Genomic DNA, 13,903 nt, shown 5'->3' on the forward strand with positions numbered 1-13,903 from the left:
CATAATATTACAGTTAAGTGCCTTTACTTCAATTTTCTCTTCACATACTTTTTTTCCAAAGAAGATTGCTCTTTCCTTCTGATTTTCTTAGCTTTATAGGTTTTTACGCTATTGTTCCTTCAATTTTAACTTCTTTTTTTAGCAGAACTCTATGAAAGTAAATTTCTTCTTTTATTCTAATTCTTTAAGCTCTTAATCAACTTCTACTTGATGCATTTTTTTCTCTAAAGCAGTTGCTTTCTTTTTTCTACAGTTTTGAGCTTCCTCTCTCTTAATAACTTTTACATTTCTTTTTATATCTTCTTCTTTCTTTAATATACTAAAAAGCATAGAAATCTAATGTGAATCTAACTGATCTCTTCTTTTCCCAGGTTCCCTTCCATTTTCTATTTTCTAACTTCAAACAGTTGGTGTGTCGAGCTCGTGGACTTTCGATAGGACTCGTCGTATTCGATAGCAACCACGCTAAACGCACCGTGCCACGAATGTGTAACGAGAGACGACCGACCCTCCTTCTTTCTTTCTTCCCCATGAAGTCAGTTCGGGTCGCTGCTTTGAAATTGGCACGCGGGATGATTTTAGCTATTCGAAGTCTGGCGGAAAGGAAGGAGAACGCGTCGCGTTCGGCTCGCTGGCGCCAACACGACAAAAACTTTTCATAATCGGCCGTGTCTCCCCTCGTTCTTTCGTTTCTGACTTCATCACATCGGCCTAGAAATCTAGGAATCCCCGCCTTTCTCTAATCTTTCTTCAGCTTGTTTCAATACCTGAATAACATTAGTGAATCGCCAGAAATATTTTAACTTCACCTCTTGATAAATTTTGTTCTAGTACCTTGCAGAGTGGTAGATGTAAATTTACTACATACTAAGGAAGAATATTAATTACAACTCTATAATGTATTAGTACAACATTTTTTAATATCAAGGACTGAGGTTCAGATGTTACTAAAAGTTCTTCACTATTATCGTTCAGATAATAAAAAAGATACCCAATTTCGTATTTAATATGTTTTATCTAGTGTTGATATAGTTTATTATTGTATCTAGTTTTAATATATAATATCTAGTATTTTTAATATTTCAGTGACAACAACGAAGATTTTTAACCTCGATTTTTAATTAATTTCTTTCTTTTACTTTAATTATCTCTTTTAATGTATGACTTATCTTGTGTTTTATCTTATGTCTTATCTGTATGTCTTTTTCTAACTTTAGTCTTTTCTTTTTATGTAGATATTTTATGGTGGATGAAAGGGAAGAAACATCACTAGAATTTCTTCAATGAATCTTCCAAGAAGACTCTACTTCTTTGTCACAGCCTGGTGAAGACTTTCAGGAACCTGATCCAGTAGGAATTTTGCCTGAATGAATAACTCTTGACCATTCACTTAATCAGAACTTTCTCTTTACACTTTACAAAAAATCACATATACTCTTTTCTCTCTTTTATTTTATTTTTTAATGATTTTATATCTTCATACACTTGCTTATTATTGTAGCAATGTAACGTAATTCTGCCATGAACATTATTGCAGCATAATTAAGATAATTATTCTTAGCAATTTGTAGTTGAAAAATGGTAATTGATCTTCACTCTACTTATTATATATGTAGAATATTAACATTGACCAATATATATTGGTATATATGGGAACTCCCATAACAGATTAAAGGAAAAAAATGAATTCCACCAAAAGAACCGCCTTCAGCAATGGAAAAAAGGAAGAACAGGGACTTTAAAAGCATTGCATAAAAAAGGGTCTCCCTTGGTCAAAGTGCTATGTGCCATCCTGTGCAAGTAAAAGGGGTTGGTCCTCTAGAATAATCTAGAATATGGCCCCTTTTTATTTGGACACCGAAAATGGTCGCTGCGATGAGCTTTCTCGAGGTATAAATCAACAGTCTAGGAAAAACACACGGCGAGAGTCGTTCAACGCTGATATATGAACACGTGATTCATTAACAGCCACTGATGAAGTATGTGTTAATGAAGAGAATCCTCTTCTTCGTTCTCGTTCTATCCCCCAATTTTAAACCGTGTTTTCCCTATGAAATCACGTGGTTCAAATGTTATTTTCGAAGGAGAAATGGACGTAGAGTGATTTTAGGTTAATCCTCCTAATATGAACTATCATGTTTTCTTTAAAACTTGTACCATACTGAAATTATTCTTCGATCTACTCTGTTTAGATAATCTATAGTTATGCTTAATTGCATTATGTTCATTTATTCTTTGCTTATATTTTCTTTATGAGTATAATAATACTATGGAGAAATTACATTACACGTAGGAGAAATAGTAACTAAGAAATAACGAGTATCAATGAAACTAAGTAATTAACTTGGTTTTAGTTCAATAACATTGTAACAAATTTTCACTGCCTTGTTATAACAATAATTAAATATAAGAAGATACAAAATTATAGATATGAAGATATAAAACTAAGTACGTAATTTACAAATTACATTGTAATAATAAATATTAACTTATAAATTTCAAACAATCTGTTTCCAATAAAATTTTAATTTTAATAAAATATTTCTTTCTATTTTTAGGTTGATCATAGTAATGTGATTGGACACCAATGAGATTCGATCGACGAAGCTAATCCAGCCTTCGCGTTTGGATAGTGAATATGACGGTAGAGGGTTGCTCTTCTCACCGTTTCTCTCCCTTTCTTTTCTTGAAACCGACGACACGCAGTCGCGGAGGGGCGGCGCCTTCGAATGGCAGCAGCAAGAGCGCAAACGCCTTCGGTTTCACAGCGTGCTTCCGGTAAGGGTGGCCCATAGAATTCCTCGGGGTGTCTAACGCCCCCGCAACACCAATCGTAAATTATCCAGGTTTTCAAGCCCCTCTCTCGACTCGTCCTAATTTATCTTTTTCGAACCCGTGACGACCTCGCCTTGATTTTAATTAAAAACGCCGAAGAAATTCGTTACATGAATGAATTTTTACTTTTAGCTGAAGCTAAGTGATTTTTGGGTATTTTTGTATGAGAAGTGATATAGTGAATATTTTCTGATGTTCATAAGAAGAAATATAATTTTCTTTTCTGTTTAGAATCTTGAAGAAGTTTACAACAAAGTCTTCTCTATCAACACCAATTTAGTCTCTTCTTTGCTAAATTTATTCTTCTTGCTGATGAATAATTCGTTAAAAGATTTTTTTATTTAACAGAAATCTTCTACCAAAACTCTTCATCGGTATCGCATCTTTTCCTTTCTCTTTTTCTCTATTTTTCCTACCAATAAATTATCCAATAACAATCTTCTTTCCTTCATCGCCAAATATCGACTGAAATATTTCTTCTTTTCCAGGCTTCAACTAGAGCAACAATCTCGACTATCAGAAATCTTTCGACCGTTCTGAAATAAACCAGGAGAGCACGTCGGAGCTTCCCATTCGCCTTCGAAAATGTGTTTACACGGCACTATACACTTCACCGGAATAATTCTCGATGTCTTTTTGCTCCGTACGAAAACGAACGAGTTTTCCTTGGCGCCTGTATTGTGAGGTCCACGATTTCGCGGTATCGCCTGAGTAAATTCCATCCATCGGCGGGGGTGGCGGCTTTTACAATTTACTGTTTCCACGTTCCGATCTATTTTAATTATTGCTGGCGAAGTTAGCCGCGAAAAATTCCATAAATCTTCGTCTCCTGCGGTAATTAGCGGGAATACTTTCGACCAGCAGGCATAAATCCCGCAATTCCTTCCAGGAACCTCGGAACATTGACGACACAAGGTGCAACACAGATCCAGTGTCTCTCAAGTAACCGAATTTTTCAAATCGAAGCGACTAAAAGTTCATTTCAGAATGTTTTCCGCGATAATTATTAAAGAGGAAAGAGGAAGATAACTGGAATTAAGAAATTATTGCAATTTTAATGGGTGATTGTCAATAGTTTATTGATTATTTATTGTAGGAAAATTATACAGTGGCTGAAAAATGGTCAGAAATTGATTTACAATCTTGTTACAATTTTTTAAATAATAATTGAAGAAGATAGGAGAAGAGGATGGGAATTGACAATCAGTATCGATTATTTATCATAAAGCAAACTTAGAATATAAAATTCTGCTATTCTATCTTAAAATCTTTTGTTAAAGATCCTTTAGGAAAGACTAGCTTAGAAATTTCTGGTTCTTATGAATTTTTAGGAAATTAATTACCGGGGAAAGCCAATTTCAGGTGCTGTGTCACGGCGTGATCGCTTGAAAAATGGAGGGACGTCGCGTAAATCGGTATTATAGAGGCTTGAACGGCTGTAACTGTTCTTAATTCGCGGGGACGTTTATTTGCTGCACCCCGAGGCAATATAATTCGACGCGTTTCCGCTATTTTTATCGTTTCGTGATTCATTTTCCCTACTATTAAAAAGAATTATTGCCTTCGAGTCTCAGAACGTGTTACTGCACCGACACTTTCCTGTCTTTTTATAATCTCTTCATTCCTAACCTCCAAGTAATTCGTTTTACACTTAAAACTACCATAGATTAATCATATCTTCTTTTATTTCCAGAAAGACATTTTCTAATTTCTTCAGTATCATTCAAACATGTCCGCATCTTCATACAGAGAAGTATAAATTAGTTCTTAGTTCATACATCTTGTATTCAAGAGCAAATTTTATTTAAGAACGTTTCAGGATGAAAAATATTGAAAGAAATTGTTTTCGAATGGTAAAAATACTTCTCATTGTCGAAAGAGTGGAAACTGTGCTGAAGATAATAATCGCTTTCCGTTCGCCGTAAATCTCTCCTTATGAACGGTGGCGATAGGGCTTGCCTGCACGAAAATAGAGTTTTTTCCTGGCCCTCGTAAAATATTTATATGCGCAAATAGTGGAGAGCCGGGTTGAAAATAGGGCTGAACGAAAAGAAGACATAGATAAGAGACCCATGGAATTTATTCTCCTTCTTCTCTGTTATTTTTCACCCCGGAAATATCTCTTTGGTCGGCATATGAAATTTTCCTTGCGAAAAAGTCAACGTCGCTCGTGATTTTTACTTTGATCTGCCACGACTTTTCATCCGACACTTGCCGCTTCAGTCTCTTTATCTTTAAATACGGTAAAAATACTGTTACATCGAAGAAGAAACAGTTCCCTCATTTACAAAAGAAATCATTTAAAATTAACAATTTTTGGTTACAAGCAACATTTCTTCTTTTAGGTTATGTTCATGAATTTTAAATGAAGAAGAAATATGTGAAATGTCATGGAGTAAAAAAAAGTGGAATTTTTTAGTTGTCTTCTCTATTGGACGAAGCTCTAAAATCCTTTCCTGTGCAGATGTTGACGGCAAAGTATCTAGGGAATCGAAGAGGTGACAAAATCGGTCCTTCGGTTTTAATAGAGAAGTGGACCCATTACGCTATCGCTTGAGAAAGCTGTTATTCATGTTGGACAGCTGTTTCCTTGGTTAAAAAAAGGTTGCTGTCGCTTTTCGAGAGAAACGAGTGTGAAGTGATCATCCAAAATGGGCAAAAAAGTTTTTTAAATTCTCTTTTTTTTAAGAAAATTGAACTTGCAACAAAAGGAAGACCTAACAATCATTATTTCACTGAAAATCGTATAATTTTATCTAAATTATGTTTTTTTAAGAGTATCTTAAAAAATTTATTTCTTCGGGTGAAGTTCCTTCTTTATTAATATTGAAAGTGGATTCCGATTATGCAATGGAAGTAGTCGGTCAGATCTTTGTTAAAAAATCGTTCCGACTTTCCAGTCCCGCCTCCCAAACAGGAAATTAGTTGCCGACAGGCGGTTCGAATTATACATTTCTCGGTAAAGACCTCCTTTTTCTATCTTCCGCCTCGATTTTGCTTCATCGGCCACATCAAAGCAAAATCATGTCCATTTTCCTTTTTTTAAATTCATTTTTCATCAATTTATCCCAAAATTTTATAAACATTTATGTTACATTAAAACTAATGTACTATTAAAATAAAGTTTAGGTTATAGATTGTAACATAGTTGTAATACAGTATCTAACTGCAGATATCGTGATAAAGATTCCATTGGTTTCTATTTTACTTACCTAACCTCCAGTGAGCTTCTTTTTATGCAAGCTTACTGTGTGAGAAGAGAGAAGTTGTCGACGTGTTCCCTCGACAGCTGCCACCACTATAAGATCCGGTTCACACGAGTCTCCTCACTTGTCTCCCCTTGATCTTCTTTTTACACTTTTATAAGAGCTTTCTGAAAACTGTGCATGGCACTATCACCAAATTTCTTCTACTTCGTTCACTTCTCTTTATTGCATTATACCGTAATTGATCTTAGTTAATTGATTATTCGTCGATAATTTCATCATTTTATCGGCAATAGCTGGTAATAGTGTTACGAGATGGATGATGAAATAACCTTTCATTTGCAGAACTGAAAGAGCCACCTCATGCGCGAACTTTTTGCCAGAGAAGCACTTATCAAGGACGTTCAATTTGCAATACACTTGTATGGTGACAGTGTTGGTGTAAGTCGGTAAACAGGAAAACACTGTGCGCATTCATTCCTCTCTACTGACCCACATTCGCAGAAGTCGCTATCTTTTCTTCTGCTTCTCTTCTCTACCCTCGAACAATCAGCTATAAGTCAAGCCAGCCACGGCTCGTTGATCTGTCGTTTCTCCTTGCTCAGGATCGTACGAATCACTTCTTTTACCTTGCATTTATCTTTGTTCGAAGAAAAAAGTGGTACCATATCGATAATTCATTTCTCCAGTCACTGTTTTATCGACTGGTTATTTTCAGGTAAGAAAGTTGTTTTAGTTTCGTAACGTCACGCAAGTATGTAATTAGGTAAGACTAAATGACTGGGTAAAATATTAAATATAAGATTTAAGACACTAGAATTACTTTTAGAGAATATAGTTAAATTTATTTTTTTGTACAGAATTATTAAAAAAAGAAAGTGATTACATTTGATCCGCAGCAGTTGTTGTCCAACAATAACAAGTAAGTAGATAAGATATTAAATAAAAGATTTAAGGTTCTAGAATTATTTTTAAAAAATATATAATTGAATTTGTTAGATATACTTATTAGAAAATTTAGAGGAAGAGGAATGATTAGATTTAGAAAAAAGTAATTCTGATGTTTTTGCAGCATCTTAACTAAAACTTTTTTTTTAGAGATCCTCATGAGTGGCGACGCGACGCAACGTCACTGGATCATTCGTCTGCACGTCAACTTTCTTCCGTTTCATTTTTGTCGACGTCCAGTCTCTATTTTCGACTAATTTACTAATTCGAATCGGAACTAGCGGGATCCCCGACGACGTTCGATTCAAAGAAATACATTTGTACGGATGTTAGGAAACATCAAAGCACGTCACATTGTCGGACATCCCTCTGAATGTGTTTCTTCTTTTACACTTGAGGAAAGTAAAGTGAAACCAACGTAAAGTGAAACCTTTCAGTAGAGAAGTAACTATAATAAGAAAAGTGAAAAGAATTTGAAATTGAGAAAGAGTTACCAGAAATATATTTTTTAACCTCTCTGATTTTGATATTGCAGAATTTATATCATAATTTAATATTTTAGAATTTTAATATGCCTATTTTAATGTTGCACGAAGAAGATATTTGATAAAGTTGTAACAAGGTTGGTCACTGAATGTAAGAAGTAAAATCAAGAGGAAAAAAAAAGAAGCAGTAGTCGGGTCGAGTAAGTACATTTATGGGTCGTATCTTGGTAGATAGTATTCATTAGGGACACCGAATACGCGTCAGCGGACAGGATAAAAAAAAATGGAAAAAATCATTCGATCTACTCTCGTGGGAAGTCTGTGATCTCCCTAAAGGCGACTATAAATCAATGCAGTATTTAAGATTGGCCTGATGCAGATCTTTTAATATCAAAATGAAATATCGAATTACATTTTGCTTTCTTTATCTTATATTATCTATTAATGGAAATTGTTTTATTATTTTATCTATTAATGGAAATGGAAGAAAAATACTAATTATAGAATTAAAACTGAAGAAAGTTGTAACGATAACATTCTTACACTAATAATCTTTTAGCTTAAAAAAATAATCAAATATTTATAAAAAATATATTTTATAAGCTTCTGTAAAAGCAATAATTTATTAAAAAGTAAAAAATTTTATGAACTCTATACAATTCCATAAAAAAAAAAAAAAAAAAAAAATAGAATTTTGGTGTCAAAACAATTTTTCATATTTTTTCATATTTTAAAATACGTAGTAAAGTTTTCGTAAAATGTAACGCGACAGTCGTATATTATTATTTTCTCTGACAGATTTCAGGGACCGTCATTTCATTGTTTTTCCCTCTTTTCTGCTGAAAGATGATCGATTTGTGCCGGTCAGGTCGAAAGGAAACGTGGAAAAGGTCGGAACGTCACAAAGATCATACATGGAGCTCAGGTCAATGTCGAGACGATCACCACCTTACACGCATAACGAACAGAGGTTCATGAACTCGCAGAATGTCTACACGACAAAGAAACAAAATGGTTCTCTTCAAATGTGCCTCATTTTTATTTCCACAATATTCCTTCCTCACTTCAAATATATTTTCTTCATCTTCCACTTCATCTGTTTTAATCTTAAAATTTCAATTTTCCAGTTTAAAAATTTTAAAAATTTTAAAGATTTTTGAAAGAAATTTTTAAGTTTTAATTTTCATCTTAAAAGATTAATTTTTCTTTAAAAATTATAGGTTTAAGTAAAATCAAAGTAGAGGAGGAGGACAATTCACCAACAGTGATAGTTAGAGATGTATGCGTCTTTCCGAAATGTAAATACTTTGTCTACTCTGTCTGTGGGCTCCTGATATGCTTCCTCTGTATTGTTTGGATCAGCCTCGTGTTCCCTTATCCTATGCATGCTTCTTGTATTGTAAAATGGTATTTCAATTCTTCTTATATACTCTTTATACATATGCTTGCAAATAATAGTAATCAAAATTTGTTTATATTAATATTTCAGTAAAATTTACTTTTTTTATGAAATTTTCTTTCTTTTAATTCTTCCTACTAATATAACAGTTGTTGTCAATAACAGTCAGAAAAAGGAATTAATACATATATATTGATATTTCGTCCCAATATGTTTCTTTTATAAATTTTCCTTATTCTAACTAATTAGATATAACGTTCATGTGTCACCAGCATCCTATCCTTTATATACTTCATTTTTGTAAGAAAACGTGTTGCTGCATCAAATGAAGCAGCATAAATGTTTTGTCTATAACCCTAAAAGCTTGGGAAAAATTGTTTTATGATAACGTCTACTCTGCAAGCAATCCTGTGTATAAAGCAACTGAATATTAGCCAGCAATGGTAAGGCTCGTATATTTTTCTTTGGCTGGACGACACCGCTTGAAAAATATACGAGCCACACTTTTCAAGCCCATGAGAACGTCGTGCGTGTTATTTCGGTGCTCCCCTTTGAACTTCCACGCTGCCAAAAGACGATAAAAATTTTCACGAATAAAACAGTTGATTTCGGATTAAATATACCTTACCCAGCTCCGTGGATAATCGTGGAAAATTCTGTCATTATTTTCTAGCCACTTTTTTTATCGGCCTTATATCGAAAAAGATATTTTGAAATAATTTGTTTCTTTTTTTATTATAGGAAATTTGATGATCCATGCAAGTATGTTATGCAGAAATTTAGGAGTCAGATACTTAATTGGTCGTCTTGCGTGAATTGTGGCCCACGTGGTGGTAGATGTCTATATACAGTAAAAAATAATTTTTATTTAAATATTAATAATTTTTTATTTGAAAATGTATGATGTCTAACTTTGGTTTTGTAGCTCAAGGAACCAAAACCAAGTGAGAGTAACATAATTAAAGCTATTCATCTTGCTCCAAATTTGAAGACTACGGAAACCATCAAAATTGATTTTGATGAAATTAATAAAACTTGCGTAGCAACGGTATATCTAATTTTTTAACTCATGAATTATAATTTTTTAAATTATTTCTTTTTATTATTGAAGGGAGAATCCGTGTCAAATGAATGGTTCAGGATTTTCGATTATGGCACAAATTATTGCAATTTGCATAATTTAGTAACCGAGATTGGTTTTGATAAAAGTTCGAAGTTTTTGGAATTGACAAGCAATGCAGTTTGCACGCAATACAATATGGCAGTTTGTGACTGAAAAATATTGCTTTGACTTCTCTTTACTATTTATGAAATGTTTTCATTTAATTAGTATACATACGTACATTTGTTGATATTTTTAAATAAAACTGCAAATAGATTTTTGCTGTTTTATTAATGTTGATTTTACAATAAAAGAGTTTATAAAAATAAATTACAATTATATTTAATACAAAATACATGCTTCTTACAAACAACTATAATATAAAGTGCACAACATTCTATTATGTACAATTTTGTTTTTTTATAAACTACAATATTTTTCATGTTGAGAATGTAGAGGATAATGCTTCAAAGGCACTATATCGATGTTAAAATTACGGACATTTATGAAGTTCAATAAATTGTCCAATTGATAAAATAATTTTATATCTAATTATTTAGCTTAATTGATTAACACTATTACGTTTACAAATAGTTCAATTCTCGATAAAAGTGATTCTAATTAATTTAATGTAACAGACTAACCTAACATTATGTTAAAAAATTTATCAGTCATCCATTGAGTGTTAAAAGGTATGTTTGCTGCAATAAGGACCACTTATTGCATATGACCGACACCTTCTGCCGCTTAATGTCATGCCACTACATATCACTTTCGATGATGTTGAAGAAACACTAAGACCAAAAAGAATCATTTTATTGACAATAACAAAATTCTACTTTGTTAGTACTTTTGAATCCCAGATACCTTCTGGAGGGTGAATGTTGACGAGAATAAGAAGACTGACTGACAGAATTTTGAATTCTTCTTAATCTTCGCCTTAGATCATTGGCATCGAGTAGAAGATCAAGGTCATCGATACTTCCGTTGTTTTCATCCATTAAATTTGGATGTTCATAGTATGTGTTATCTTCGGACATACTTGGATACTCCTGTTCGTAATTACAAACGAGATCTTCGTGATTTCTCCTCGAGGAAGTGTACGAACAGGTCAATTCCTCGCGTGGCATTAATCTTTGCTTACTCCATGAAGTTGCTGCTTGTATCAGCAAACTAAACTTTTCTGGAAATTACAATTAATTATTTTAATGAAGAAAATATAATATATATCACTTTTAAACTTACGGATAGATCGGTTTATGTTGTAACGGACAAAATTATAAATTTTCCATGTACTCCTCTTCAAATTTCTGTAGAAAGATATTGGAAGGTGACGTGATTGAGCAGTGTAAGAAGAAGAAACGTATTCTGCGGTACTATTTGCATGATCATTTTTGTTGACGGTTTGAATCGGATCTGATCGCGTTTCTCTTCTTTTTGCACCAAATAAACGTTGAATTCCAACCATTACGAAATGCACTAAGAAATAAAAATATTAAAATAAAATGTATATTGACTCTATAAATATTTTTCTGGTATAATACATACTCATTGTGATTAAAAATATTAATACACTCATTGATACAAAGTCCAAACAAGCATCCATGCCATGCTTCAAGAAAGATACTAAGTTTAACGGTACAAGTCCCAGAATAGTGACTCTAGTCAGTAGTGGTGCATGAAGGAATGCAGCAATTATCATGGCAAATAATAAGTAAACAATGTGCAAGCTTATACGATATATTCGATGCATTTGTTCTCCTGAAAAGTTAGAAAATTTAATTATCTATCTTAATGAGGTTTCCTTTTTTTATACTACAATATTCATAGTTGCCAAAATTATAATTACCAGTATCACCAATGTAATTGGTCAACCAATTAAGCTTCTCATCTATCTCTGCACGCATAGTATTTGTTATATTCCAAATATATTGAATAGTGTCATTAATTTTACCTAATTTTTGTAAAGTTTGTTCATATTGAACAAGTGCTGCTTCATGTTGTGCGAAAATTCGATCTGTACTAGATTCTATTTTGTCCCAGATCAATTGTGCTTGTAACTGAATGTTTAATAAATCCTCTAGTATTTCTTTATGGTTTTCGCTACGTTCGATAGCTTGTTGTTCCAAATTTTTATTTGCCTCTTCTACAAAAGATTAAATTAATTAAATGTTATGAATCACAAATATTTTAGATTTTGATTCATTTAAATAATTACCTAATTTCCTTCTGATATCGTCCGCCATTGTCGCGAGTTGTGCGTGTCCAGATCGAATCAAAGCTTTTTCGTTGTTCAATTCTCTTAAATTTGTTGTCACAAGATAATGAGCTGATGCTTGTGCATCTTTTAAACGCTTTTGCTGTTCTAATAACGCTTTATTACCATCTGACAAAGACGATAGAGCTTCTACAGTCTGTTCTTCTAGACGATCTTGACCTTCCTAAAAAAATATTCAATGATAAAATAATGTTAATATTCAGAGCTCATACACTATTTTCTACACTCACTTTTAATGAACTCAGTGTCTTAATTTGTGTGTGCGCAGTTTGCATTAATTTGTTCACAGTCAATTCTGTAAGAGCACGAAATTGAGTACTGCGAGCTGCATAACAAACTGCTCTGGCTCTGTTACTCATTAAATGGTATGCATTCCACATATCTGCATCCATATCTGTGGTACATTGTTTTAGTGACTGCAAAAAGTACAATTGTATTCATTTTATAAATTTTCATAACTTCTATTTTCTAACTAATATTTTTTTAACTTCACTATATACAAATAACAGAAACACTAAATTTTTAGTAATGTTACATAAAGTTCAACTGATTAGTTTCATGTACAAACAGGGACTGTACTTTATATTATGAAGCTTGAAACTAGGGAGACTTTAGTGGTGGTCTGTGTATTTTGTAAGTGGGGGAAATGCAAGTCTGAACATGCTTCATACCACCCTTCCATATGTAATTTCACAGACAGTGGTCTATATTTAGGTATTTTGTATACTTGGATTCAGTTCTCTTCTTCAATGCATAATATCATTAACAAAATAAAGTTTATAGAAGTTATATACTTGAAATTAAAAGTGGAAAGCAGTTGAAGCTTTGGAAATTTCCATTTTTTACATTGCTATAAAAAATAAAGAATTTATTGTAAAAAGATAATGAAATTTTACCATTTCCTCAGTACATGGAAATATTTTCCTGCCCTCCACTGCAGACTGACAATTCAAAAGATTAACACTCAGTTTGGCAAGTTGTTCCTCACTCAATCCAGAGCAAGAGGTTTTAATTTTCATAATAACTTTGTGTTGGCAAGTTTCTAAGGGCGATGACACTTGAATTTCTGTAAACTTTGCAGCTTCTTGAAGAAATTTCTCATCCTCTGTCATAGATTCATAAGGAATAGAAATCAATGGAACACCATCTGCTACCAAGACAGTAGTATCATCTGTATCCTTTCCCCAAATCCATTTAAATACCGAAGCATAATCACCTTGACAAGTTATTGACATAAGTAACAAGACCAATAAACGTATATACATCATACTGCTTTGTTTTTCTGAAAAGATGACAACAAATTCAGCAATTAGTTTTATTTATGGAATATTGAATGAGTTTTAAATGACTATTAGAATTAAATTACCTACAATAAAAGTTGAGAAAAATTAACTTCTAAATGACATTGAGCAAATAATCAGAATACAGAATTAAAAATCATAATTTTAGATTTACGACGTTAAAAAAAACTCAGTTTATTTCGTAATGTTATATCACTTTCACCGATGTAAAATATTATGCTGTAAAATATTAAAATGTTATTGCTAAGAAAACTGAGTGCTTCATTCATTCCACCGGAAATTTTATAGTAGTAGTGGATGACAAACGAAAATAGCTGCTTCACAGGTGAGTTTCAATATCAAGTGTTTA

At 32.7% G+C, this 13,903-nt stretch overlaps 2 protein-coding genes and 1 long non-coding RNA gene across 5 annotated transcripts; 2 read left to right on the top strand and 1 right to left on the bottom strand.

Moving 5' to 3' along the window:
• Positions 1-999: 999 nt before the first annotated feature.
• Positions 1,000-4,062, top strand: LOC132914839 (uncharacterized). The gene is made up of 3 exons (XR_009659697.1): positions 1,000-1,350; positions 2,559-2,778; positions 3,324-4,062. It is a non-coding gene; the product is annotated as an uncharacterized LOC132914839 (long non-coding RNA).
• Positions 4,063-5,955: 1,893 nt separating this feature from the next.
• LOC132914837 (uncharacterized) lies at positions 5,956-10,251 on the top strand. 3 transcript variants are annotated; one of them, XM_060974277.1, is made up of 7 exons: positions 5,956-6,759; positions 7,140-7,674; positions 8,273-8,488; positions 8,695-8,881; positions 9,615-9,723; positions 9,799-9,921; positions 9,985-10,251. In XM_060974277.1, exons 3-7 carry the CDS (start codon positions 8,389-8,391, stop codon positions 10,147-10,149), a joined length of 684 nt encoding a protein of 227 aa, XP_060830260.1. In that variant the 5' UTR covers positions 5,956-6,759; positions 7,140-7,674; positions 8,273-8,388; the 3' UTR covers positions 10,150-10,251. The 3 variants fall into 3 exon arrangements, 1 of the variants encoding a protein (XP_060830260.1); XR_009659695.1 differs by lacking the exons at positions 8,273-8,488; positions 8,695-8,881 and having other exon boundaries at positions 6,039-6,759; positions 9,799-10,005; XR_009659694.1 differs by lacking the exons at positions 8,273-8,488; positions 8,695-8,881 and having other exon boundaries at positions 6,040-6,759; positions 9,615-9,706; positions 9,799-10,005.
• LOC132914835 (protein brambleberry-like) lies at positions 10,248-13,567 on the bottom strand. Its single transcript, XM_060974274.1, has 8 exons — positions 13,150-13,567; positions 12,484-12,669; positions 12,194-12,416; positions 11,825-12,121; positions 11,524-11,736; positions 11,221-11,454; positions 10,843-11,158; positions 10,248-10,769 (listed from the first exon to the last, which is right to left on the bottom strand). The coding sequence occupies exons 1-8, from the start codon at positions 13,519-13,521 to the stop codon at positions 10,661-10,663; spliced, it is 1,950 nt and encodes a 649-aa protein (XP_060830257.1). The 5' UTR covers positions 13,522-13,567; the 3' UTR covers positions 10,248-10,660.
• Between the last annotated feature and the right edge of the window lie 336 nt (positions 13,568-13,903).

The sequence above is a fragment of the Bombus pascuorum genome, chromosome 15 (assembly GCF_905332965.1).
Source record: "Bombus pascuorum chromosome 15, iyBomPasc1.1, whole genome shotgun sequence".
Classification (NCBI taxonomy): Eukaryota; Metazoa; Arthropoda; class Insecta; order Hymenoptera; family Apidae; genus Bombus; species Bombus pascuorum.